The 27,485-nt window shown below is 42.3% G+C and overlaps 1 protein-coding gene across 2 annotated transcripts; it reads right to left on the bottom strand.

Moving 5' to 3' along the window:
• Positions 1 to 243: 243 nt before the first annotated feature.
• gigyf1a (GRB10 interacting GYF protein 1a) lies at positions 244 to 27,485 on the bottom strand. 2 transcript variants are annotated; one of them, XM_015057770.1, is made up of 25 exons: positions 27,266 to 27,485; positions 19,980 to 20,664; positions 19,831 to 19,894; positions 17,380 to 17,509; positions 17,162 to 17,257; positions 16,879 to 16,996; positions 14,130 to 14,238; positions 13,665 to 13,864; positions 12,506 to 12,735; positions 11,156 to 11,276; positions 10,859 to 11,059; positions 10,347 to 10,519; positions 9,425 to 9,593; positions 9,122 to 9,345; positions 7,625 to 7,725; positions 7,414 to 7,514; positions 7,260 to 7,333; positions 6,987 to 7,127; positions 5,966 to 6,169; positions 5,659 to 5,879; positions 5,414 to 5,571; positions 4,329 to 4,492; positions 3,922 to 3,966; positions 3,489 to 3,633; positions 244 to 1,999 (listed from the first exon to the last, which is right to left on the bottom strand). In XM_015057770.1, exons 3-25 carry the CDS (start codon positions 19,863 to 19,865, stop codon positions 1,932 to 1,934), a joined length of 3,228 nt encoding a protein of 1,075 aa, XP_014913256.1. In that variant the 5' UTR covers positions 19,866 to 19,894; positions 19,980 to 20,664; positions 27,266 to 27,485; the 3' UTR covers positions 244 to 1,931. The 2 variants fall into 2 exon arrangements, with proteins under 2 accessions (XP_014913256.1, XP_014913257.1); XM_015057771.1 differs by having other exon boundaries at positions 6,987 to 7,124; positions 27,266 to 27,484.

Below are 27,485 nucleotides of genomic sequence, written 5' to 3'. Positions count from 1 at the left end.
GAAACAAAAAAAATTAGGGAAACGAAATAAAAAAAATTAACACACAACAAAAATAGCAGCCCCAAGTGCTCATTATCTTAGTCCAAATACTTTTTAAACTTTGTATATAATGTATATATTCCATATATATTTTTATTAAAAAAAACAACTCGTCATTATCAAATTGCAACAACGAGTAAGTAACACAATATGCTAACATTTCTCGCACCATTTCTGTGCAGTCGCACATTAAAAGATGCTGTATTTTTTTTTTTCCAGAGTCAGAAACTCGACACCTTTCATTCACAAGATCGAGAGCTGACAAAAGGCAACGTGATCACACCCCAGGAAAAAAAAAAGAACAAAAAAAAAAAACGAACTGGACTAACCTTTCTGATGGATCACCACCCCCAAAAAAACCCAAACACCCCATCCCACCCCCCAAAGACAACTAGAAATATTTACGATATAAACTTACAAACTTTACATACAATGTGCTGAGCACCGACACACGTCACATCCGCTCTCGAAAAGAGTTAATGTCTCAATGGCCATGCACCCTATATCAAAGTTCTTAGGCACAAATGTGCATTCATACACGTAGAAAACAAAAAGCACATACAAAATGAGTACCTGTAGTCTTAACTCACTTCTATGAACAGTAAATGAACACATCCTCTGAAAACACACGCGCACACACACTCTCATTCACACTTAGAAAATCTCACTCTGATGCACACACGCGCCAACTCCCCCCCTCATGATCCGCTGCGTCCGCCGGCCCTTTAAGGGCCGCAGAGAAGCAGAGGGAAATAAACCAGCGGCGAGCCATCATGTCATGAGAACAAAGCTAACATTTACAAAATGTATGCATCTTTTTTTCTTTTTTTTCTTCTTTTTTTTTTAAATCTATCTGAAGATGAAGAGCTGGTGAGAGAAAGGATGTTTGTGCAGTTTGCCCTCTCTCTCTGGTTCAGTCACACTCTCGGAACAAACAGATGAAATCCCCCGTTTGGAAAAAATAACAACAAAAAAAAGAAGGGGGTGCACACATTCACACTCTGAACATGAGGAGAAATTACTGAACAAAATAAGACAAAAAAATGGCCTCTTTTATGTTTCATACATCTCGGTAAGCAACAGGAAAATAAAAGAACATTGTGCAGACTGGATCACACTCGCTCGCACACATTCACAAAAATATTCACTGCTATAAACTAACCCCATTTTTTTGTTGTTTTTTTTTGTCATTTCTTTTTTAGGCAAGTGCAAATCTTCAAGTTTTTTATACTCCATTTTTTTTTTCAATAGCTTTACTTTTCATATAAATGTAAAAAAAATGCTCAACAAGAGAAATATCAACAGTGTTTGTCTTTTGAGAAAGGATTTGCTTTCTGATACGGTTCAAACCGAAACAAAAAAGGTCCCCCTGACTTTTCTAAACCTAACTTCGTCCCGTCGACTCCGACTCCTGCCCCCCAGCCCCCCGCCCGCTTCCAGTTCAGACGCGCGCCGGCGACGTGTGCGAAAAACGCGTCGTCAGGCGCGCATCGACTCCAAACACAAATGTACACATGAAATTAAACAACTAGTCAAATCCCATCTCAATAAAGTGCATTAGTTCAGAATAAGGTGCTTAAAACTTTTGAGTGCCAGAGGAAACCCCCTCCTCGCCTCCCCCCGGCTCACCCGCCCCTTCTCCCGTGCTCTAGTGATCAACTGGTGCAGCAGGGAGCCCTGGTTTTTCTTTTTTTTACATAACCAGAGGGAGATAAAGGGATTAACCCTTCACCGTCTCTCATGCTTTGCTCCCTTCCCTTCCAGAACCCGACCCAAACCGATTCCCCCCCCCCCCCCCCCCGGTTCCCCAGCAGTGCACATTCGTCATCAGGTTTGTCTGATTAAAAGACAGAAAAGGCCTCAGGTAGCTATTGCTGCTGCGCTGCGTCACATCAGTAATCCTCCACCATCTCCAGCTCATTCATGCTCAGACATTCGCCCGTGTTGTGGAATGAGTACCCTGCAGGGGACACACACAACGCAACGCTTAGGTCACACAGTTTCTACAAGATGAACGCACGCCTGACGCATGTCGTTCCATATCGCTTAATTTTTACACTTTTTTGTATCGTATTTGGGCATGGACTGATTTTATTACGCACTGCAGTCATTTTCTACTCATCATAACCAGGAAGTTAAAGTTCAGGCTTCCCTGCTCGCTTTAACTGACAAAAATGTCACAATGCAATGAGTAAATAATGATATTTGTACACAATGAAAACAAGACTATGTATGCACAATTCTAAACAGATGTTTATTAGGTGCAAATTTCATTAAATAAGAACTTTAAGTTACTGTATGTTCAATTCCTAATTATTTCAGTATTTATTTTGCTATTAGCTAAATTCTGTAAGAACTTCAGTCCTCTAAAAATGTTCATAACTCCCTATTTTAGTAGTTTATCACCAAGTGTACACTAAAATGCATCAACGGTGTTTTTACTGCAGAAGCTAACATCTACAGCCTTCCTCATCGCCACTCTTTGGGGTTCAGCCAATCACAGCCAAGGAAAACACATGGTGCTCCTGGATTGGCTGTTTCATAGTAGCGTGTCAAGAAGCAGCGTACCAGCATGTTTCAAGCTCTCATGTTGCTTTACAAAAAAATCTGCAAATACTGAACCACAAATGGGCTAATGGGGAACCATTGTAGTCAGAAATCCAAAAAAACAGACTGAATTGATTAGGTTTTAAAGGTGATGTAATAGTGATGCCATCCATGCACCAAAAAGAACATAAAGTGAAATAAAAAATAAAAAATCCTTTTGACTTTATGAGTTAATACATTGTTAATGCTTATGTGTTAACAGAAACAACATGTAGAACCGTTTCTTGGAGTAATCCTGTTTTTATCTGTAGCTTTTTATCCGTGTTTTAATCTTTCAAGGCAGCAAAAATCAACTGGATTTCCTGTGGTCATCATAAAGAACCACAAACCTCTCTAGGCACATGGAAATATTGCATATATTAGTTAAAATGTACCATCCAGCCCTGCTGCACAGAGAAGGGAGAAGTGAGTATTAATAGAAAAAATTGCTGCCCTTTGTGCAACATTTTCAAGCCTCTGTTTACATGTGTTAGAAAAATATGCTTGGGTTTTATAACAGGCTGCTGGTCTTTGTGTTAATGCTCCCGGTGTTGCAGGGAGAGAAAACACAAGTGTGTGTGGGTGTGTAAAATAAACAATCCAGTCAACCCACTTGTGTGCAGCCTTTTGAGCAAGAATCAACTTTGAAATGAACATTACATTATGTAATTCCTTATTAAAGCGATCTTTTTTTTTTCTAACTTTACATTTATGGAAAGCAAACAGAAAGTTTGAATTTATCTCAAACTGTCACTGCAGCACAATGAAACGGACAAGCATGTTGTTTAAATTTCTCATCCAGTTAAAATACAGCCCATGCCCAATTCAATTCAATTCAAATCAAAGTGGCTGGTGTCGCTTACCTAAGATGCTGGGATCAGAGTGCAGCATCATGGGTGGTTTCTTCTTCATCTTTCCTCCCTGGTTGTCATAGAGACCAGCTTTGCCCATGTGGTTGGCCTGAAACATGGACTGCAGAGTGCTTGGATTCATACCTCGCATTGAGTCCTTAAAGTGAAACAAACAAACAGAAGTTACCCACATGACCTCACTTCTATCAGCTAGAACAACTCATTTGTATCAAATAGTGTATATATGTTTCTAAAAGAACATTTTTGTCTTTCTAAAAGCCTTTATTTACTAATGTTTTAAAAACTAAAGAATCTGATGTGATCTTTGTGTTTGTTGAGTTAAAATATGCAGCAGCCTTGTGAAAACTGAGCAATAAAAGATCCCACCAAACCACTGAGTCATTAATGTCCATTACTGTGCGCATGTAGAAATAAGTGAATTTACCTGCAGAGGGAAGTTCATGTTCAACCCACCCACTTCTTTTGATAGCTGGAAATACAAACAACCAGAAAGGACATAAAACATTTCTGAACATTTAATTACAAGCTTTCATAGATTCAATACAACAACATGATAAATGACTTTATCCAAGTGAATCATTAGAATTGATTTTTTTTTACCTAGATTTTATCCTTTCATATATCAGAACTTCACACCTTTGTGAAAATCGTCAATTATCAAAATTAATGCTTAAGATATATCAACAACATATTTTTGTATGCAAGACTGGAAGATATTAGGAAAATATGTGCTACGCTGTCCAGCTACTAGAAATAAAGTCTAATATTTCTACCTCAACAAGCTTCATTCTGCGTCATATTTCTGAAATGCATCGTCTATAAAAGCCGTACCTGTTGCTGCTGTCTCTGTTGGTTGGCTTTCTGTTTGGCACGTCGCTCCAGAAACTGTTTGGCGAACTCTTTGGCTTCCACTGTGTCCCCAAGGTAGGACCGGATGAAATCCAGCACTGCATAGGGAGACTCCACCTCCTTCAGGTACGCCACGATGGTGGCGACTGGACGGACACACAAGGTTACCATGGTTACCAGAGGCAGCAGGACCACTCTAAAGTCAGCTGCAAACTGTTGTTTTCGTCTTTGACATTCATAGCCATCGACTCTGACGGTATAAATCAGAGTGGAGTGGCGGACCGTTACGCCTCCAAGCTACAGATGTCTTGATTTCCTGCTGCCTGAACAAACCACCAGATAAATCTCCTGTTTACTAATGAAATCAGAGTTTGACACTTTGCCATCACGACTTTCCTACAGGTGGTCTGCTATCCACTAATGTCTCAGTTATGTAGTGCTGAATTGATTAATTGTGGTAAATCAATTACTGAAATGATTGTCTACTAATTTGGTAGTCGATTAATTGTTAAGTGGAGTGTACAGATTCAATAAAAAGCCCATTTGTTGATTAAAAAAAACATATTCGGCGCAGTAATTAAGCAAATCTGTACAAAAAATATATATAAATTTTGCCCCCAAGATAAAAACCTTTATCTGTTTTAGCCCAAACTGACAAAAATGACAGTGATGGTTTAAAAAAAAAAAAAAGAAATTGGATTATGTGTTTATTTGCATCTTTTAATCTATTTCTGATTGTCAGAATAATCGAAGAATTAATCGATTACTAAAATAGACGTTAGTTGCAGCCCTATCCATATGTAAAGTTATCACTTTTCTGTCTTCAGCTCAGTTTCTTTCAAACTGTTAAACGTTGACGTCATTCATGTTCGGCAGACGACTCTACATCCACAAAATGTCAGAGCCGGGCTACGAAAATAACCCGAAACGTGAGATTGCAGGGCTGCAATCAATAGCAGCAACGGTGCAGATGATAGTGACGAGTCTTCAATGCGCTGAACTAAATTTAGGCTGAACTCCCACCGCCTCTTGGCAAAGCTTAATAGGTAAAATGGTGGCGTTCCTACCATCCAGAGAGGAAGAGGAGTTGTTGGCAGAGGTGTTGAGAGCGTGCAGCATCTGTTCACACCAGGTGGTGAAGCCGTCCTGAGGCTTCATGCCCTGCAGCAGCTTCAGCAGCTTCTCCTCGTCCTCCGTTCTCTTGCGGCGCATCATGTACTGATCGCTACGAGAGAAAACAAAAGGATCTGTGATGAAGAAGTGGGTGAGTGGGTTTCATCTGGTGCCGAGTGGACCGTTTAGCGTGGCGTACGTCAGAGAGGGGCTGCTGCGGCTGTTCTTCAGGCCCAGGTTGTTGTTGGTGTTCCCCCGCAGGCCGGCCTGGTTCTTCACCGCCTCGTCCCACATCCCCATGCTGCTGGAGGAGCCGCCGCTTCCTCCCTTGCCCTCCAGACCGCCGGGACCGCCCCACATGCCCACGCCGTCGGCCCACTGCCCGCCCATGGAGGAGCTCCCCATGGACAGCCCAGGATGCTGCGAGGAGAATATTAAACAAGATGCGTCGGTGTGTGTTCTGTTTCCAACAACGTCCCACATTCGTGCCAAAAGCAGGAACTCACTCTCTGCTGCTGCGCTCGCTGCTGCTGCTGCTTTAAGATGCGCTCGGCCTCCTGCATCTCCAGCATGGTCAGAGACTTCCCCGCCTTAGAGAGGCCAGAAGAGGGCGAACTGCTCCACCCTGAGCCCCCCACTGCAGGTCCCTGCTGCTGGGACGACTGCTGCTGCTGCAGCAGCTTCATGAGCAGTTCCTGCTGCTGACGCTGCTGCCAGCAGAAAACACACAAAACATGTTTTACCGTTTAAAAACAGCCGAAATTATATTTTACTATATAATGTTTTTAAACTGAGAAATACGGTTTAATTTACTCAGTGTTACTGCAAGATACATTCAAGACTTTTAAAGATTAACTAAATTTATAACCGAAATAAATGATAAGCTCTAGCAAGTTAATCTGTGATTTTTAATAAAAAGTTACAGCTGAGGAATGCCTCAATGTTAAAGGAATTAAATTTAATTAATTAAAGTAGGAATTGGGTCCCATTTGAAGCCACAGGATTGATTTTGTGCGACCCACTGAAAACAAAAATGAAATAAATTAGGACAAAACTACAAGTTTTAAATTCAAATCTACCAACAAAAATGTGAGATGCAACACAAAGTGATCATCCTTTCTGTTGTCATAGTAACTGGTCATTGATTTGTACTCTAAAGAGCACCCTGGTGCACCCAAATCTGCTTTTAAGCAGATTTTTAATTGCCGTCTTAACACAACCAGCGTTTCCAAATCAAGACGGACCTAAATCGTGTTTTTATTGCTGATAAACTACATAAAATTTTTCAATTTTCTTCAATCGAGTCCAAAATAATAAGCAAACTGGTTGCCTTTCATTTAACAAGAAAAAAAACATTTCAAGTTTTGGATTTAAAATCCCGTTCCTATAAAAAAAACAAAAAAAAAACAATCCGATTACTTTGTTTCATTAAAATAGTCTTTGCTTAGTTTGTTGTTGAGTTACATGTGATCAGACTGTATTTCGCCACCTTTGTGATTTCTGATCGTTAAAGCTGCTCCTCCTCACCTGCTTGCGTCTGTAGAGCTCCTCCTCCTCCCTCCGTTTCTGCTCCTCCTGCTGCTGCCTCCTCTTCTCCTCCCTCCTCTTGCGCTGCTCCTCCTCCTCGCGCTTCGCCCTGAGTTCGGCGTCTCGCCTCTCCTGGAGCTGACGGGCAGACGTCGAAATAAAGAGAAACGTCTTAACACGCGTGAACGCAAACTGCGGCTGGGCGATACGACGGCAGCCACACTCTGTACGTCAACACCGACACAGTCACAGCACGGTTTGAGTGGAACTGACCTTCTGAAGCTGTTCAAGAGTTGGACCCTGAGTATTAGGATTCATCGTTAAGTCCCAAAGACTGGCTTCACCGCCTGAGTGGGAATAAAAACGATTAGTTTCCATTTCATCAGATGTTTTGTTTGCATCGTGAAGCGAACGGTCCCGACTGTACCTGACGACTGTGAAGCTGAGGTATGCATGTCCCACAAGGGCCCTGTATCTGGCACCGACATCGACCGGTTCATCGAAGGCATCATACCCTGCTCACTGCACCTGCAGCACACATACAGGTCCACATGGCTCAGAAGACGGCAGCTAAGTCACTAAACATTCAATTCAGTCAATAAAACTTGATTTATTCCAGAGGGAAACTGAGAGGGAACCTGTTAATGAGCTGGAATAGCTGCTGCTGCTGGAGCTGCTGATAGAGAGCTGCCGTCGCCAGCTCCTGCTGCTTCTTTAGCCGCTCCTGGTCCAGGTTACCCTGAAAGAGCCAACATGGAAACTCGGCTGTCATGACGACGCATCTTCAGCTTCATCACACAAAAAAATGAAATAAATATCACCATAAAAGATCCTTCAATTTAACACTAGAGTAGGGCTGGGAGATTTTTTTTCCTTCACTTTCTTCTCTAAAACAGGAAATTTTATATTTTCAAAACGTGGCTTTTATTCAAATCATCCCTTCTGGGAGTTGAATGGCAGCGTTTTAGGGCCCAACCATGAGAATTTTTGTTTAATTACCAGAATATAGTCACAATATTAGCAGAAAAAAGATGCAATTTGCAAAAAACATCTTGAAAATTTATTGCGATGAGAAAAAAACAACAACTTCTACACAGTTATTAATCATCTGACTTTTCCAGCTCAGTTTGTGTAGATCTTTCTTCCAAACAGACTCATTTTATGATGACGTGCCCCTCAACCCTCTCATCATGAGATTGGTCAAGCTGCTCTCATATAAACCTCTACGGTGCCGTATAACAGCAGGAGCTCCTTGATCCTGGAGACCATCTAAGTGTTGCTCCCCCATCGTAGAACTTATCTTCAGCATCAGAGAACAACCTCCTTTCCTTAACAAATGGCCAGACCATCTGTGTTGGGCTCCACAGAACAATCAGGGATTCACACCTATTGTCCAATCAAGTCTCCCTTCTCTGACCAGAACCTATGAAAGGAAGCCAGATCCAGACTGACAGACCCCTTGACTCTGTATTTCTGTTCTCACCTTGCGAGGTTTTAATAAATTTATAAGTTCTTCTCATCCAGACTCTTGCTAAAGTAATTTTTTCCACAACACTCATTTCCACAATCAGTTCAAATTACTGCTACTGATAAAACTGAATACAAATACTTAGCTTTACCACTTCAGTCTTAAATTATTGTCAGTAAAACACATACCAAAGTTCACAAGATGCTTAACATTCCTCATTTTAATGGTTTGTACTTTTTTGTTGTGGTGAAGTTTTTGTAAAAGTGAGACTTAATTCTGGTAAAACTACAACATTATCCTGATGAGTAAATAAGAAAATAAAACTTATTGCCTGTATTCTGCAGCAGAGCTGACCTGAATTCAAATTCAAAGTCCAAATAAATAGAAGCTGTAAAATGCGTTTGTTAAACAAGATGGCTGCCCTGAGTGTGCTGTAATCACTCTGAACTTTGGAAACCTAAACAGTGCATTGGTTAGGGAAAAAATATACATTTTCCAAAAGTTTTATCTTCAAAAACCAAAATTTCAATGGGTAAAAATCATTTTACAGCCCAGCCGTGCGTCAGGATGACTGACTGCAGTTAAACACGATGCTGGTGAGTAAAACATCCTGCTCCGTTTCTGAGCTGAAGAGGAAAGAAACCCCTCGGTCTGGGGTGAAACCCACCGTCCCAGCGGACCCCCGGCTGGTCTGCGAGCGCTGCGTTGGTGGGAGCTGCCTCACCAGCAGCGGCGGTGGCGAGGGCCCGGGGGCAAAGGGCACGCGGCCCCACATCTTGATGACGTCCCCCAGGGGCTGGAAGCCCTCGTCGCAGCCCCGCTTCACCAGCAGCGTCATGGTGAAGTAGCCGGCCTGGAACCACTCGCACATCTCCACCGTAGTGAACGGCCCTGCAGAGCAGAGGAGACTCGCAGGTTAGGCTGCAGGTCAGGTTAGCCACGTTCACAGGTCGCAGTGACGAAACCGTACCCTGGATCTCTCCCTGCGGGTCTTTGTAGAACCACTTCATGGCGGCTTCGTGAGACAGCGGCAGAGCGGCCGCCGTGTTCCGGCTCTCCTGCTGCTGCTGCAGAGAATGCGTGAAGCATTCCTCCTCCATGGACGTGTCCTGCAGCGACGCCACCATCTTCTCTGCCTCCTGCGCAAAGGTCAGAGCAGGGTCAGCACTTAGCATTCGCTTCCACTGCGCAACCCGAAAACCAACCTGCCAGGCCTGAATATGACATTACTGTGGGATGTAAAGGTGGAAAGACACAAGGAGGGTGCAGGAAAGGAAGTAGGACTCAAGGTAGTAAAGACAAAGCTTGAGTAGGCAAAAAAATAAATAAATGAAGGGACACAAGGACAAAGAGAAAGGAAGGAAGGAATATAAGACCAGGAAGAGGAAAAAAGAAAGAAGGATACAGATCCAGGGTAGACAAAAACGACATGTTGGGACACAAGGACAAAGGAAGAAAAGGACAAAAAATTGAAGAAACACAAAGCCAGGATAAAAGGACACAAAAAAAAAGGAATGACTGGAGGAAGTATATGACAGAGCAAGTCAGACAGAAACAATCTTCTATTTCTTTACTTTTCACTTTAAACAGATGAGCTACACATTTCTAGAAGCTTTGAGACGGCCGGGCTCTTAAACCAAAACAGCTTCCAAACAGTCTGGGAATGGAGCCGTGTTGTTTTTTCATTTCACTCTTTTTAATCTCGTTCCTGTCGCTGCCGATGTGTCGGGGACTGCGTGTTCCTCCTGACGCTGGAAGCAGCAACACGGAGACCCTCCTGTTTACACAAACAGCCCGGCGCTGGGCGCCCGCAGCCAAACTGCACACACCAGTCGGGCTGGCTGCGACGTCAACGCTGGAAATACTCAATCTATTTATTTTGGTATCCAAACCTGTTGCAAGTGTTTCAGGCCTTCATCGTCCTCGGGGTCTCCTCCAGAAGGAGGGAGGAGCGGAGCAGCAGAGGAGGAGGGTGGGGGAGGTAGGCTGGAGGAGGAGGTGGAGGCGTTGCCGGCGGCGACGCTGGGGCTGAGCTGGGCCTTGGAGCCCCCCACCGAGGCCAGGTCTGACACAGGGAAAAACAAAAAAACAACAAGCAGTTCAACAATGGCGGCTATTTTTAGCTCGTCTGATGAGGAGCAGCAGAGCCGCCTGCCGGCTCCGGGGCCCGTCCAGCACAAACAGTAAACAGAGTGTTGGATGACCGGGGATAAAAATATACCCAGTCAAAACCAAACTGAATCCTCGACGACCAGAGCCACAAATCAGAACCTGTCCCTCATTTGGAGACTAAATAAAAACACCTGGTTTCAGATTAAATCCAAGTAGACGTTACTTCAGATTAAACAAACTAAGGATAATTTAAAAAGAACACGTCCAGAAGCTTCTGTCTTTAGAAACCCACCATCAGCAGAGGCGCTGCCGGCCTTGACAGAGTGGCTGTTGTTCATCTGAGAGTTCTCCATCACCTGACCAGCACTTCCTGGTTGGAGCTCCAGTGATGGCGGGGCACAGTGGGCTGGGGGGGAGGAGGAGGAGGAGGAGGAGGAAGGTGGTGCTGGCTTCATCTTTTCTTCCCCTGCAGCAGGAAGGGAGTCTTTACTCTCTAAACGAGCAGAAAAGAGAGTTTGAATGAGGATCGCTGGGTTTTCCTTTTTATTTCTCTCTGGGTTACGAGGCATTCCGTTTTATTTTTGCTCACCCTTGTCTTTATCTCCGTCTCCATTGTTCCTCTCTGCATCAAGGAAGCCGTCGTCCTCATCCTCGTCCTCGATGCCCTTAAAGTCCAAATCTTCCTCCAGGATTGTCTCCTTACCACCCTTCTAACGGAACAAAAGAGAGGAAAAAAAACAAGTAGGTCACAAACTTTAACAACAAACCTCAGGCTCATAGATCTAAATATTGGAGACGGCCCAATCAGGGTCTTTAAGAAAAACCGCTTTGCAAAATATTCCCACTTCAGTACATTAAAAATGACAGTATAACTGCATTAAAGTACATTAAAATCACTGAACTCACTTAACGGCTTTTAAAATATTACAGTTTTTCTGGACAGCTCCAATAAACTCGTGTCTTGGTTCTGCTGCCTTTATGATTGGTTAAGGCTGGCATGTTTACTCAACTTGTTCATACTAACATATTTGCAGTCTGTGAAAACAGAACTTATAGAAAAAGTTGTTTCAAAAATTCAAAAGGTTCAATTTAGCTCAGGGTGCGACAATAAATTGACGCAGATTTTGGGAAATCGGTGATCAACTGATGGCTAAATGTGAAGCCGATCTGATCCGCCTCTGCAAAAGTCAAAATCAGTTACTGTCCTCTTTTGCTCTGCTGCGAGAAAGTTTTACTGACAGTAAACAATAGTCACTCCTCTGTTGCCAACTCGGTAACTTAAAAAAAAAAACGGCATCAACCAAAATCGGAATCGGCAGATCAGAATGTAATTATTGGTGGTCCGTAATTTGAACGTTGTAAAATTTAACAACTCGTGTTTTGGCTGCTCTCTGTCTGGGCACAGCGCACGTCAAGTGATACGGGCAGGAGGTCAGCGTTGTAAAAAGTAGGAGAAAACCCAGATTAATTGGATTAATAAAAAAAAATGTGCATAGAATATAGTAGCTTTGCAAGGGAAATAAAAACAGGCTGTGATCTTTTTTAAAACTGAAACTACAGTCACATGATTCACTAGGGGAACATTTGCACAGCAACATCAATCAAAACCTCCTTCTCCCAAAAGATGTATAAGTACTTTAGGATCTGTATTATTACAGATCTGAAGTAGGTTTGTTTTAAATGAAGAGACGATTCTATCTGAAGGTTTGTCCCAGTAGAAAACTCTCTGAATGAATCATGAAATGTCACAAGAAGCTTTTCATTCTCGTTTCATAATTTCATCCCGAGTGGGCGGCATTAAAGCAGCACTGCTGGCCTTTACAAATCACCTTGTAAAGGCCAGCAAAGCATTGATTCAACATCACTGAACAAAAACTTCCAGGTTTGAAAAATTAGAATATTTGGATCAGGAAAGTCTTTTTTTCCCCCCCACACGTACCTTTAAGGGCATGAACGCCCCGGAGGAGTCGAACGTCCCCATCTCTCCGTCCTCCTCATCCGTGCACCACTCCGGCAGGCCGTCCCGGTCGTCCTCCAATCCCTCGCTTCCTGCGCGACGGCGGCCAGCGCCGTGACCCTCCGAGTCCCGGAAGTCGAAATCAAACTTCCTTCGCCGACCTTCACCTGGACCGCTGTGGTCCCGCCAGCCCGCTGAGCGCGGACCACCGTCTGCGAAACCGCAATGTGAAAACCGTACGATCAGTCTGATGCGGTAATGAGAAACGGTAGTTCAGTTCAGAATTTAAATCTGAGACGAGTCTCTGGGATGCATTTAACCTAGAAACGTCTGCAGGTGTCAGTTCTAAAGAAGTGCCACTTCCTGAAAATGCTCAATTTAGCACTTCACACGTTAGCTGCAGAAAAAGCTGACGCCATGGCAACTCTCTACATGATGCAAGTAAACGTCTCTGACTGTCTGTGGCTGGACGAGCAATTTCCTGCTTAAAACTCCCAACTTTTCCAAAATTAAATTTTTTTTTATACATCTTTAAAAATAACTGAACAAAATCTTACATGTTGGCAATACTTGACAAAACTAGATCTGGAAAATACTTTTAAAAAAAAAACAGTCTATATCCATATTTTTCAGCCCTGGTACCAAACTGTTTTGGATGTTCATTCAGACCTGGAAAACACTGATTTTAACGTCCAGACTTGCAGGACTCCTAAATGTAACGGTTTACAACTCGTCCTGTGAAAATCTCTTTACGACCTCTAGGTGTCAGTATAGACTCCTTAATGTGCAGGACTGCCACGCAGCAAAGCAAACAAAACATTCACTGCAGGCACATCAGGTTCACTTATCAGTAAATAAGTGAAAGCACTCACAGCGCGCATGTTTAATCAGCCTGCTGTCATCGGTTCTTCTTAAATAATTTACTAATATTTATGTATTAGGTGACGACTCTAATAAATATGTGTTAAATAAAAGAGTGCTTACACTTTCAAGGCTTTTGTATCAATTAACTGCAGCTGAAATCAGTTTCTGTGGCAACACAATAATCTAAAGTTTTTGGTCAATAAAGCTTCTTTCATTTGCAGTTTCATTTTTTTCCCCCTCCTAATAAAGCGTTGAGGTTTCACTGAATGTCTCCCACCGTCCCTGCGGGGTCCACAGAGCCTCCAGTTGGTTCCCGGCTCGCCCTCGTCCTCCTCCTGCTCCTCGCGGAGGGTGCGCCAGTTGTCGCTGTCAGCCCTTGTGTACTCCTTCCTCGCGGGACCCACGGGACCGCTGCTTTCTTCGAAACTGGGCCGCCCCACCTCCCGCCGCAGCGGCTTCTCGAACCGCCGCTCGCCCCTGAGGAAAGGCGGGAAATGGGGGGGGGAAATTGCACCGGTTACGGAACAAACAGGAGATAAAGGCCACAGCATCGTTCGCTTTTCGTGCCGGAGGAGAAAATTTGGATCAAAGCAGCAACCCGATTCTTTTGTACTCGTGAACGGAGAAAATGTGTAATTTCAGTAAAGGTAGATGGGAAATTATCCCTCTGAATGTGAGATAACCACACAGGACAAGAAAAAAAGCTTTATTTGAACCGTTTCCCGTTTAGTTCTCCTCTTACCGGTCGTCCCAGCTCTGGCTACGGTGAATCTCTCGGACGTTGCGACCAAATCCCACCTCGGTGTCCTCAATACTTCTTTGGTAGAATCCCCCTTCGCCGCGGCCGCGGCCTGCGTTTCATGACAAACAAGCGGAACGGTTAACGGCCGGACGGAAAAACAACAGAACACATGAAGAACAGCCGGCGCTGGAACGAAACGAAGTGGCTCTGGCTCAGATTAGAGCTCTGGCTGCAAACAAGCTGTTTGGATCAAAAGCTGACAAGCTCGATATTCAGAGCGCTGTGCATTTCGCTGTGGAACGATGCCTTCCTCACAAGGTGGATGAAAATGTGGTTCAGCTCCTCGTGACAACATCGAGATACCACAGAGGGTTTCTGCAGGTTGCAACAACGCCAATTTAAGACACTTTAAGATCTTTAAAGTGTCTTAAATTGGTGTTGTTGCAACCTGCAGAAGACCATCAACAAGGACATTTTATGACCTGTAGAGCAGCAGAAACGTACAAAAGGTAACGGCAGCAGTAGTGTCAGCCAACCGGCGATAAATTTAAAACTGAACGGAAAAGCTAGCCAGCTATGGAGAGTATAACAGCAGCTGGTTAGCAGTAGCTACAACCACCTCAAATCACAGGACACAATGGTTTTGTTTGCAGGTGACTCAAGTGTTTGCCTGACGGAAAATTTCCATCAGAAAAAAAAAATACATAAGAGATTAAATAGTCCTGCCACAATAAAATTTAAGACATTTGAGTAAAGTATTTAAATGTAACTTACATTTTGTAAATCAACCCAAGACATTTTAATCTGACAAACTAAGCATCTATTTTTCTTTTTTATCTTAAATAGCTTTTTTTCTTTATTTCTCAGGCTGACAGAAAAAAAAAAAAATCAAGAAAAAACATACAGATGACTCATCTCTGTACTTAAAACTCATCTTAAGTACATGTGGGAGTTTATTTGATATTTTTCTGCCCAAAAATGAAGATGACATGGAATTTCTCCCTCCCAGTTCCTGAGAACCGTTTAGCCTTTAAGAATGAACTGAGCTTTGTCTGTCGCTGCAAAGCCACAAATATTTCCTTATATAAACAGTGAGACGTTGTTATTTCAAATCCTCGGATCGGTTAAAACAAACTCAGTTCGGTTCGTCTGGTTAGCGTAAATAATTGGCGCTCTGAAAGCAGTTACCACACATTGTTGCTCTTTTCTCTGCCCCCCCCCTCAACAGATTTTAATCCTTTTGGTATGAAATAAACTCTCAAACTGAGCCAAACCAAACATTTGACGTTAGTTTCGGCTTTGAGAAGGCTGTTTGCGGTTTAACCGGCAGCTCGTCTCACACGCCGCTGGAGCGGAGGCCGAGTGTTTACGCTGCGTGGAGGAGAAGGTGAGTTCCTGGAGCTCAGGGGTTTCAGGCAGGTGTGGCGGGACCAAAGGACGTTTATTTACACACGCAGAGAGGAAGCGTGCAGCTTCAAGATGGCGGATGAAAGAGGAAACAAACACTTGAGGAGCTGCCTTAAATAACTGGTTTACTTTTCTCAAATAATAGCCATTGTAGTTTCAGCCAGGCGTTTCACACTGTTGATGTTGGAAGCTTTGGCTGATTTATCCTGAGTGCTCTGGAGCTAAGCCGCTCCGTTTTTATTCCTAATCTGGTGCAGGGCTTCTGTGCGTTTCAGCGCGGTAACGTTAGAACCAATTTAAGACAATTATTTATACTTAAAACCAACATGCACTACGAAACGATACCTTTAATAAGCTAATTTAACAATTTTATAAATATATCTAACTTGCTGTGTGGATATTTCTTAACTCTTGCATGTGATTAGTGTTTTTATACTGTATGCAGAAAGCTTTATAGTACAGATCAGGTTTTATGTGCACTGGATTTAGTTGTAGACGATGAAACACTGTAGAAATAAAAAAAAAACACTTTCAGCAAAAACTGGATCATTGTGAGAAAAGAAGTGACTGCTGGAAGATTTAAGAGGGAAAAAAAATGGACAAATATAAAAAGCATAAACAGCCCTTCATTTTTTCTGTTATCTTCCAACTATAAACAACATATTTTATTGAGATGTGACAGAACCTTTACAGTCACAAGAGCCACAGACAAGACTTGTTTAAAGTTACAAGTTAAGACTTGTAACTTGTCTTAACTTGTAAATAAAATACAAGTTAAAATAAAATACTTTTATTTTTTTAAGTATTTTTATATAAAGTTCTACTTCAGGAAATGTGTTATTTTTAAAGAATCTGCTTTTAGATTTTAAAATACAGAAAAAATAAGCTTTTTCATAAAATATGGATGCCGGTTTTCTTCCACATTTATTTAGTTGAATCAATTTTCTTATCAGTTCTGACCAGCTTCCCACCATGAGTTTGGTGTCCTCACTGAGTTCCTTCATCACTACTGACCTAACGGGCCTCTACGGCCTTCACCAAACAGCTGCGTTTATGCAGAGATTAAATTACACTCAGAGCGAATCAGTTTAACTAATTAGGTCACTTCTGAACCTGGTTTGTCGAACTGGAAAACATTTGCTACTCCTACTTTTCATGTCGGTGCATCATGAAAACTGCCAGTGGGGATAACCCCCACCCAAAGTCCAGCCCCTTTCAATGTGACAAAACCTGGAAAACTTCTGGACGTCAGCAAGTTCAGACCCAGTTTGGGTAAAGTACGGAAAGCTGCGAGGCCTAAAACGTCTCGGCTTGAAGAGTTGGGCTTTAGGTGTGACCTCACCTCGCCCACCTCGAGCGGCCCCTCGTCCACGGACGACTCCCGCGGGTGCCGGCCCTCCCGCTCCCTTTCCCATGAGCCTCAGCACCGCCGCGCTGTTCACAGACATGGAGAAGTTCCTCTGCAGACAGAGCGGAAGGAGGAAGGCAGAAGAATGTCAGAAATGTGAGCCCTCTCTTTAGATTAGTGGCTCTAGTGGATAAAACAAGCTTTGGAACGTGCCAACATTAGATTATCAGTGAGAGAGAGTGTGTGTGTGGGTAGATGTGTGTGTGAGGAGGCAGACCTGCTCCTCCTCGGTGAGAGGCACCAGTGCCAGGGGCTGCATGGGCTCATCTTGCAAAATAGCAGCAAACTCCTTATCCTGCATGTCCTCTGGGACCTGCAGAGACACAAAAACAGAAATAGAAACGGCCTTTCTACGCTGCGGAGCCGTTTGTAGGTCTCTGGGTTTCTTGTACAGTTTTTCAAAGGAAACGCAGAGCTGATGTGCAACGTCCTGACCTTGTTGTCTTTGATATAAAGTGCTAACATCTCCTCTCGGCCGTAGCGATACTCGGCCAGCTTGTACTTTGGCATGGCGGGGGAAGGAGGGGGAGACGTCACACTCCCCCCACTGGACAGTGCACGAAGCCTGGAGGAAGATAAACACACACACACACACGATCATGTTTCTCATGAAAATGTGAGACAAAGCTATAAAACAAGTTGTATTCCTCTGTCGTTTATTTTAGCCTTTATTTTCCCAACCATCCATCCTGCGCTAATTTGTCGGGTTCTAGCGACAGGCTCGGCTCCGCTCCGATGACATAGCGGCTTTCCGAGCCGAAGATTTCATTTTAATAAGCCATTACAAGTGGGCCGCTTTCCAAGGGCTCAACAATGGCTCCATTCACAGCCGGCACAGAGGCTGGCATTGATTAGCAGGCTCATATCAGAACCAGATGCGGCTCAGAGGTGGAGAGGAATGGAAAAGGTAAAGAGAGCTTCAGGAGAGGCTGGACGGAGGCGACCGGCATCATGAGGGGAGAGGCGGCATTCCTACACATTACTGGGAAAATCCAGATTTATCTGCAGCTGTTCAGGTTTATTACGAGGAACGAGGGGAGGAGGCAACGAGAGGAGGAAGAAAAGGAAGGACGAAGGGCACCAGGAGAAAGGAGGAGGAAGGACAAAATGAAGGACTGACACAAAAAGGTGGAGGGAAGACAGACAGATGGAAGGAAGGAAATCTAGAAAGGGAAAACAGTAGAGAAAGGATCAAAGAAGGAAGAAAGAGAAGTGAAAGAAGGAAAGAAAGAAGGGAGAAAACAAAAATGAAAGGAAAAAGGATGGAAGGAAGGCAGAAGGAGATGGAAGGAAAGAAGAAAGGAAATGAAATGCACAAACAGAAAGAATAGAAAATATAAAGAAAAGAAAAGAAGAGCCAGAAGGTACTGATATCTTACTCTACTCTTCTATTTGGAAGTAAACTAAATTCCAGACTTTTCCAGGCTGCATGGGAATCCTGGAGCGGTTCCAAACCCGTCCAGGTGACTTCAGGCTCTCCACTTGTGTTTACTCTAATGAAAGGGAAACGACTGGAACGCTTTCCACACATTTTAATCTAAACATCATCTTCTGCGTAATAGTTGCTCCGGCAGACCTTCAATCCTGGCAGGCGGATCGTTTTCACTTTGAGTTCAGCCGCAGTGACCGACATGTCGCCCGGCCCGCTGCCAGGCAGCACAGCCTCAAACGATGCGAATAGTTCTGGAAAGCCGACGGGCATAAAAAGCCTTGTAAACATTCGGGTCGGGCAGCTGTTAGCGGCGAGCGCCGCGCGCTGATCCGGCTCCGACGCCGGATTAAAACGAGGAGAGCTGCTGCAGATGTGCGAGGAGGGGAATATCCTGCGAGGCTGGCGGAGAGTCAGGAACGCACACAGACGTCCCAGAGCGACGGAGACGGAGGGATAACCCCCACCCAAGCCCCAACCGGCCCACTCAGAACGGCTGCACACCCAGCCAGAGGGGCTGGAAGAGCAGCGGCACAAAGACCTACCTACGTTTTAACTTAAACATGCAACATTTTAACTACAAACTGACCCGTTTACTGCTGCAGAAAAAGGTTTCTACACATTTTAGTTTGTCGTTTAAAATGATTCTGTTGAACTACGTTTCAAAGCCAATGTCTGAGTTTCATTGATTCATTTTCAATAAATTTCTATTTATTTTGTCAGTTTCAAGTTAATTCAGGGACCATTCTGGGTTTTTCATTCATTAAAGAGGGTAAAAACAACGATGTTCATGTAAATATGGAGTCAGGAAAAAAAACAAGAAAGGAGGAGTAAGAGAGGGGAGGAAAGGAAGAAATGATGAAAGGGTGGAAGGAGGAAACAAGGGAGGAAGGGAAGGAGAATGCAAGAAAGGACACAGGATGAGGAAGGAAGGACAAGAGAGAGGGATGCAGGAAAAAAAGAGCAGTATGGATGGATGAAGCCAGGATAGACAAAAGAAGAAGAAAATGAAGGAAGTTTTTTTTTACATTACTTTACATATCATAAATAGCTAAAGTTATTTTAAGGAAATGTTTTTCCTTTTTCAATGTTTTGGCTTAGTGATTTTCATAACAAAATGCTATTTTTTACATATTTAAATGTTTATGAGGGGTAGCTTAGTGCACGTTCATGTGTGCATGAATATAAACCTAATGCTTCTGCCTCAACCTTTCCAGTCAAGAAGTTTAAGCTGTTGTGCTTTGAAATGTTGATAAATTGAGTAAAAACATTTTTTAAAAATCAAGTCTTGAAGTAAACTCGCTCTCTGGATGTTCTGTTGGTGTCAAGCAAAAATATTTCACTTCAAAAGCTAAAAAAAAGAAGAAGAAAAAAAGGACAAACGTACAATAACGATGTGAGAACATGGATGGCTGTACACAGAACTGGAGCACGTTCGTGTAAGAACCAGTAGTTACCATTCTGGGCCGAAGTTTAGAGTCTCAGCAGTCATATTCCTCACGTCCACACAGAACTGAGTATCTGAGGAGGAAAAAAAATATACATTTTAACATATCTACAACAAATAAAAACAGTAAAATGATGAGAGTCGTTTCAGTTTCCTTACCCTGTCCAAATAATCGGAGCAGGCTGGACTGGGCTGGACCAGGCTAGAGCTGGCTGGATTTAGTTAGGCTTAGGTGGCTAGAAGGCTGAGTGGTGCTTAAGCTGTGGTCACAGAACAACTCCCCAAACACACAAAGACCAAGATAATAGCTGCCAGTTTCAGGTGCTTGAGGAATACCAGGTTATCAGGTCCTAACTAAGGAAGGAAGGGCTTTTGAGGATCGTTTGGAGAATGGAAGCTCCTGCTACTCACAGCTGAAAACAGTTGTAAAACATAAAAAAAATAATAAAAAAAAACAAATTAAAAAAAACAAAAAGAACCTCGGAAATCGACAATGGAACAAAAATAAAACTCTTGAAGATATAATAATGTTCCCGTTCTTACGTTTTTACAGCAGTTGTATCTCACATTAATGTTAAAAATATGAACCGGTTCATCAAAAAAACAAAGAAAAGGAAATGCAAGGTGGAGAAAAAAAAAAAAAAAAGAGGAAAGAAAAAAACGAACAGCCGAAAAACAACACAAGCGGCTGCTGGAACAGCTGCCAAAAGCAGGCACGACTCGCGCTCCTCGTCGGCCTTCTCTCCTCCTCTGCGCCTCCTCTCCTCTCGCTCCAGCTGAAATGTGGACTGACGGAGACCTTCGAGGTAGCTCCTTAATTTCCTGTCCTCCTCCCTTTGCACGCCTGGAAAGAAAAAAAAGCAAGAGATTCAGAGACGGGATCGGAGAAATTTAAAAAGAAATCCCAGGACATAAAACGCACACTTGGACGTATTTACACCAGATGAGACGAAAACTGCTATTTTTAGTTTCTTCCTAGGCAAAAAGGCCTCGACATGCTATCATTACCGGCGCGGCCGGGACGCTCAGAAGCGCCGACGTAGCGCGATCCATCAGCGACGGCGAGCTGAGCAGAGAGGAAGGCACCGTGGCATTTCTCCACAGAACAAATTAAAAACCGCATTTGTCAACCGCTCGGTCAAAGCGCCGCGTTTTCTCACGTTCAAAGGGAGATTTTCCATCCCGAAATGCAGACGGCCTATTTCGGTAGCGCCGTGAGCCAGCTGCTGCTTAAGCCAGGCAGCTGGCCGGGGGGGATAATTCCTGAGAAATGTCATGGAAACAAAAACAACATCCAGGCAACTTATTTTCAACAAGTCATGCCACTGGGTCCGAGCATCACATCCTCATGTTTAAGCCATTTGGTTCTTCTACTTTCCTTCATCTCGAATCCAGTTTACACTCGGGATAACGGCGGTAGCTTAGCAGAGAAACAAACAAAACACATATTTGGACTTTCAGCTGGACTCCAGGTTGACTTTTCAGTCCACCAATTTTACTGGCTTGTAAGAAAGGAAGCGCGGACGCGTCTCGGTAGTTTCCGTTGCCGGGTGCGATGCCTGCGCTTGCGGCTTTTTAACGCTTCAGCGCCCAACTTTCCAACGTAGGTAGGACTTTATTAACACCTTTTTTTTGTTTGTTTTTAATTTGAAACACTAAAACCCAGTGATTGTGGTCAGGATGACGGATTTACTGCATCACACACACCAACACACTTCCTTATTTGATGGTGCCACTTTAAAAATGTGCTATCTGATCTACAATTCAATAACAGTGATTCCGGATAACCTTTCTTTGCTTACAAAGCTCAGAAAAATGTGTGCCATTTCCTGAAGGAGTGGTCAGCAACTCTTATGGTACAAAGAGACGATGGAAGTAGGGAAAACATTGAACTTATGACAAAACAAAAAAAAAATAATAATAAAAAAAACTTTTTTGGATTCACTTGAATTGGTGTGTCTGCCGTCTTTAATACCAGAAAATAAAATCTGACGATCAATGAAGACCAAATTAAACAACCAAGTAAGATATACATATCCGTGCACAGAAAGCAGCAACAGAAACTTAAAGACTGCAAATACGATCAGTGATGTGAACACTTAAGAGTTTGTTGGGAGCAGTGAAGGAAGGATCTGTGCCAACGCTCCTTTCTGCACCGAGGATGCAGCAGGAGCTCTCCAGGTCTGCAACAGCGAATGAATAGTTTGTGATTTTGCCTCTTCTGCAATTCGTTCTGTTGCAATTTTGGTTATTTCAACTATGAATCATTCATATGTTAAGTATCGACAGAGCCACGCTGTGATTAGGAAACTAATATGAAGCGTACTTGTATGTCAGAGTTAAACACTTTTAAAATGTTCTAAATTAGAATGCAAGCGTTTAATGATATGAAATAGAGACAAAATGGTGGTAAATGAGGAGAAAAATAGTCAGAAAATTATAGAAAAAAAAGTACTGATTGAGATTTTACTGATTTAGTTTTTCTTTAAGGTTTTTTTGTGATTCAGACTTTTTCTAAAAGCTGCGACATCTCAACTCATTGGTGTAAAAAAAACATTTTTGATTCACTTAAACATAACAAACATAAAACTATAACAAAATTAAATAAATTGGGCACCACGTCTCTTGATAGAGATGGTGGTTTTGTACCAAATGGATAAGAAATTGTAAGATTTTATCGATTTATGCATCAAACGCAAAGTGAGAACACTGAGGCTTTTCATCAGTTTTGATTCATTTCATGGTGTTTTTTTCACTGCAGATTTGAGCTGCTGCTCACCACTTCAGCTCATGAAGGAAACAGAAGTAGCTTCTTCACCCCCGATTGGTGGATCACCATCTTTAAATCCAAAATCTAGTGTTTTAAATACAAAATACACACCTTGTGACAGCAGTTTGGGGTTTGGGTGGTAATGCACAGAAACCCATATTTAAGTAACACTAAAAAAAAAAAAATATGAACAACCCACATGTGTTATCTGGGTTAGTAACTGAAAGCTGACCTTCTGCAACCCTGAGAAAACAGCACCATCATTCCATCAATAATCAATAAAAAATCAGTTTTACAACTATTAGCGCTGCTCACAACTAAACAATAACGTGGCGTCAACTTACATAAAGCCAGAAACAGTTAAAGTTTCCCTTCTGAAGAGATGTAAAATAAAGAAAAACAGAAGAATCAGGTAAAAAGCTGCTGTGACTAATGCTGGTAGTATTTTGTGCCTTTTCTCCCCCCTCCCCCATCTACTGCTGTTTTTGTCTTGTGCAATGTGAGGCGCCTTGTAGGAATAGTTGGGTAACACTTATTTCAGGAAGTTCAGAAAAATATGATTGCAGAAATGGGTTAAGCAAACCTTGAAAGTCATAAAGAACTAATTTGGTGAACCTAAACACAAGTCTGTGTTTGATGGAAAATGTTGATACGGACGGCCACAGATTACATTACAGCAGATGTCTGAACTCAAAAAAACATTAACTTGGAAAGTGGCTGAAAGGGGAAGTTATGGGATGTGTGTGTTTGTGCCACATACCCCCAAGAAAAGTACAAGTAGAAGTTTCCAGAGAGCAAATAAAAGTTTTGCCTAAAGCAATAACTATAAACAAAGACTGGATCAATAAGTGCCAGAGAAAATGTATGTTTCTACTGTGACTAGTAATGCCACCAATGGGCAAGATGTATGGCTTCATTAAAAACAGGCTGGAGCTTAAAGACGGTGAAAACCAATTTTCAAAATCAAACCAATGCAGCAAAATGCACTTTTATTTTCTTGAGAAGCTGACCAACCAGGTACTTTAATACATCAATAAAACTGTCAGTGATCAAAACAGATCAATGCTCCCTTGATCTGCCCTGACTGATCATTAGCAGGTCAAATACAGGCGACAAATATCAGACTCTCACATTTGATTTGGCACAAATTAGGGAATCTTGTGATTCAAACCTGCAGTGTAGTTTTTTGTTTTTTTTTTCTAGTGAATGTTTACTAGATCTCAAAGTTTAAAACATGTGGGTTTTAAACTTAAACCTTAAAACGAAGATGGAAATCAGTCCAAACCTAAATCGGCGGCTCAGACCACAAAGACATGAAATAGGCCATTAACTAGTATAATTCTAATCTGTGCATATCTATCACTCACTGTGTGCATAATTATTAGACAAGTCTTACTTTTGAGGATTATTTTTTATTAATCCCCAACTACAGTGCTTTCGGTTAATCGTACATATTAATAAACCTCAGGCACGAAAGTTTTGGAAAGTAAAAGTGAGGCTTTGTGTCTAAGGAGAATACGCACAATTATTGAGCAACTATTAATGTGAAGAAGTATTGCGCAACTAGATGAAAAACACACTTTCCCATCTAAAAAAAAATCTGCCCACAAGTTTTCAATCGAGTTCAGATCAGGCGTGGAAGAGGGACATGTTTTAAGTTTCTCATCTTTAATGCAAAGACTACTTTGTACTTTGATGTATGTGATGGAATGTCGTCCTGGATAAAAATCACTGTTTTACTGAAAAATCCAGACTTCTTCCTGTTCCACTGCTTGAAGAAAGCGACTTCTAAAATCTGGCAGCATGTCTGGAAGTTAATATCAACCTCAGAAGGTAAAACCACCAGATATTGACTTTGTGAACAATTCCCTCGATGTTTTACTTCTCATTCCAAATAAGTCCATTCTGCTGACCACATTGTGCTGCTGCATGTGAGACTACCTGACTTCAGTCGCATCGTTGACCTGATCCGAAAGAAAAGATTAAAAAATGATGCAAGGTTGGCAATGTTTTTTTTTTAATTATTATTAATTTTGCAATTCAACAGCCTGAACTGTATCAATATAAGGATATCTTAGCTGGCTGAAAGAATCGCATAACTTTATTCCCAAGTGTCTGATTAAAAACCCTCTTAGCTCTGGATCAGTTTGCTCCTTTCCAATTCAAACAATCTCTGCTTTCATTTGTCCCCATTAAGTATTTAAAAAAGAATGTATGAAACTATTAGCTGTTTTTTGTTAATGTTGTTGCTCTCCACTGCTAGTAGGTATTTTGGATGAATTTAGGACATAAATGATCATAAAAATAGAGATAAAATCTCACCTTTGACCGTAGCATTTAAATACCCAGTTGTACTAGTTGGCTCAATAAAAATATGATGGCCTATCATCACCACTCTTCAAATTTTAAATATTGTTGAGCAACTTTAAGACATAACCAAATTCCATAACAGCACAATAAAGATAAACTGCAGAAAAAAGTAACTTGTCAACAGCGGAACAAAACGTTCTGGACCCGAGGAAGTCGGACGCTAAACAAAAAAAAAAAAAAAAACGTAAAAGCACAAAATCACCTTTCACTAAATGCATGGAAATTTGAAACAGTGTGTAATAGTTGACTCTAAACTCAGAGGTAACGGGTGGGATTTATGCTGGGTCCAAGTTGCAGGTTGAAAAACCGGTGGGATTTGCTTGTTGTTGCAGTGCCAACTACCAGGGTTTCCCCCAAGAGTATTATAAACATGGCGGCTCGCCAGGCTTCACCTGTCCCCCCTGCAAGGTTAACCATTGTTTATTTACTTTAAATAGTTTTTTGATGCACCAGTAACGGTGACAGCAAAGACGGGTTAAGAGCATTTCCATAGTCTCACTGCTTTGCTCAGCTCACCCGCGATCAACGCAAACCTCTAAAAGCACAACTACAAAGCCGAGTTACAGACACACTTTCAGAGGTTTGTGTATCTATCTTTGTGAACAAAGAATAGTGTGTGGCGAGTGCGTTTACGTTTCACATACGATAGCTCAAAACGTGTTCCGGCACACGTTTGTGTCCGCGCTGCAACTTGACAGAGTTTGTGTAGATGAAGGACACCAACAGTAAATCACAGACAGGTCTTTTTCATTCAGAGTATTCCTTGAAAATACCGCAGAAGCCAATCAAAAGCAGCAGAGCCAAACATCACTAAACAAAACAGGAGAATTTAGGAAAACACAGGAAAACTTAATGAAATAAACACTTGAATTTTGTTCACAATATATATTTACGCTATATATTTTGGCCATTTCAAGCGTTTAACAGTTACCACCAGGCGGAACAATATGGGTCGGTGCAATTCAGAACACAATTTTTTCAGTTTTCGCTATAAATCTGAGCCATACCCCACCATTCCTTCATAGGACAATAGGACAACGGTAGGGTTAGGCTGGAGATACTGGTGCCACACTGCAGTCCACTGCCTGCGACACACACAAGAGCATCACATTTGTCATCACACTAGCATGATGCAACATTAGGTGGGTTTAATCCCACCTGCCCATTGACAGTCCATCTGGCGGTCTCTCCTGAATACACTGGATGATAAAATAACAGTGAACTGAACCGCTTGGAAAAGAGGCATTGGAGATCTCCAACCTGAGGGACATTCTTGTTGTGTTTTCAATTAGAAACTCACAAAACTTACTTTTATGTACAAAAAAAGCCACTGCCAATCAAAAACAGTTCCAAAAATTGTTCACAAATTGAACAGATTGCATTGATATAAAAAAAGTGTTAAATCCTGCATAACTTTGTTTTTGTGCCATTTAAATGAAGCAGCTATCATTGCTCTTTTAAGTGGTACCGTTCATTTAAATGTTGAATAACTTCATTATCATATGAGGCCTTAGTAACACTATTTTTAAACACTGTCACTTCTTTTATTACCATATAAAACTAAGCAAAAAGATATAAAACAATTATATTTGTGACTACAGTGAGGTTAGCTCGTATCTACAACGATAAAGTTTTTTTAAATAATAAAGCTAAAGCAAGGTCACTGAGCCAGAGGCGTTACTGGTAGAATATGATTTGAATGTCTACTATATACTCCGATAACTGACTGTATAAATCTTAGTAACAAATATTACTCAATGAAGACGGCTTAAAAACAAAACAGTGCCGAAAACGCGTCCCAACGACGGCTAGCGTTGAAATAACTCATGTTGACATTAGCTACCGAGCTAAGTTAACGTTTACATTCAACCTATAATAAGCTAATTACGGTGGATTCAAACAAAGCGAAAGTAAAATTAATGGTTTCGAGCACTAAATGTCAGAAAATATCCAATTTCGGCTGCACACCAGATTCAACCGGCTACCTAAACTAGCTAAGGTATGCGGAGGATCGTAAAGGCCTTGGCGTGTCGGTTCAAATGACACCAGATATGATGGCGGAGGGGGCGGACTGTTGGGAATCTGACTCCCGGGCCTGCTCCGCCGAGCTGCCGAAACACCACCTTCCGCTGGCATGTCGCTGTTAATTTTTGCAGTAATGCATTGCGAACCAAAAATAAGCCATGCTACAATTTAAAAGCTTTAAAAACGGCGTAGTGAAAATGCAAGGCCTCATGGCAGAGGCACAGAGCAGAGGGGTTAGCTCCTGTTAGCAGCAAAGAGGAACGAACAAGCGGCTGCTTACCTTCAGACTGCTGCTCTGCACGGCGCTTCTACGGCCAATATATCGTATGCATTGGTCTTTTTAAACACTGTAAACGTATTCATTCGATAGAATAGTACTCTGAGAAAAAAAATCGTGCTCCGTGTTTTTATTTATTAATCTGTTGTTGGGTTTTTTCCTTTCCCTCTCCTCCAACGGTCGCTCAGTGTGTGTGTCTGCTGGCTCCGAGTCGCTGCTGCTG

The sequence above is a fragment of the Poecilia latipinna genome, unplaced genomic scaffold (assembly GCF_001443285.1).
Source record: "Poecilia latipinna isolate Pla-1442-1.1 unplaced genomic scaffold, P_latipinna-1.0 Scaffold1490, whole genome shotgun sequence".
In the NCBI taxonomy this organism is placed as follows: domain Eukaryota; kingdom Metazoa; phylum Chordata; class Actinopteri; order Cyprinodontiformes; family Poeciliidae; genus Poecilia; species Poecilia latipinna.
The sequence above is the reverse complement of the archived record's forward strand: the minus strand, read 5'-3'. Positions and strand labels throughout refer to the sequence as shown.